The following is a 570-nucleotide window of genomic DNA, read 5'->3' on the forward strand; positions in this document are numbered from 1 at the left end:
ACTCATGAGATCAGGAGTTGCATGCTCTGCCAGGTGCCCCGTGTCTATTCTCAAAAAAGCTCCTTAAAAAAAATTTTTTTTTCCCTCAAGCCACTCACTTCTGTACCACTTACCGACTTGTCCCGGGAGACCTTCTTGAAGATCACATGGTTGGGTGCAGACTTGCTGCTCTTGGCGCTGGCGGCCATGGTACGTGTCCCCGGCAGCTGGCTTCTCCCACGTCGGGGTGTGCGTCAGGTGTCAGCGGGCTGTGGGAAGGGAAAATGAGGCTGCATGCAGTCAGGCACATTCTGGGTATAAAACCTACCCGTGAGGTCCTGTGTGCCCAGGAGACATTTGCTTGTATCTGCTTAAATATCGATGTTTGATGAAATAAGGCCTCTCTGTCTAGCGTGTATGACACCTTGGGGGGCTTTTTTCTTTTTAGAACACGTGTTTTCTTTTTCTCGATAAGCCTCAAACTTTTCTTAGTAAACCTCAGCAGGAAGGTTTGACTTCCTGACTAGCCTTCGCCGGGTCGGATTTAAAATTCTATCACGATGACGTCCCGTGGTAATTGGAATAGGAAAG

General features: G+C 48.8%; 1 protein-coding gene across 1 annotated transcript in view; it reads right to left on the minus strand.

Moving 5' to 3' along the window:
* The window catches only part of SAG (S-antigen visual arrestin), a 28,384-nt gene extending 28,181 nt beyond the window's left edge, over positions 1-203 (minus strand). The window contains exon 1 of the mRNA XM_025886661.2: positions 114-203. Within this exon, the coding sequence (XP_025742446.1) occupies positions 114-188 (75 nt within the window). The 5' untranslated portion in view covers positions 189-203. The remainder of the gene's footprint in view (positions 1-113) is intronic.
* Between the last annotated feature and the right edge of the window lie 367 nt (positions 204-570).

Source organism: Callorhinus ursinus, unplaced genomic scaffold (genome assembly GCF_003265705.2).
Source record: "Callorhinus ursinus isolate GAN/ISIS: 27379988/994484 unplaced genomic scaffold, GSC_fseal_2.0 scaffold2, whole genome shotgun sequence".
Lineage (NCBI taxonomy): Eukaryota > Metazoa > Chordata > Mammalia > Carnivora > Otariidae > Callorhinus > Callorhinus ursinus.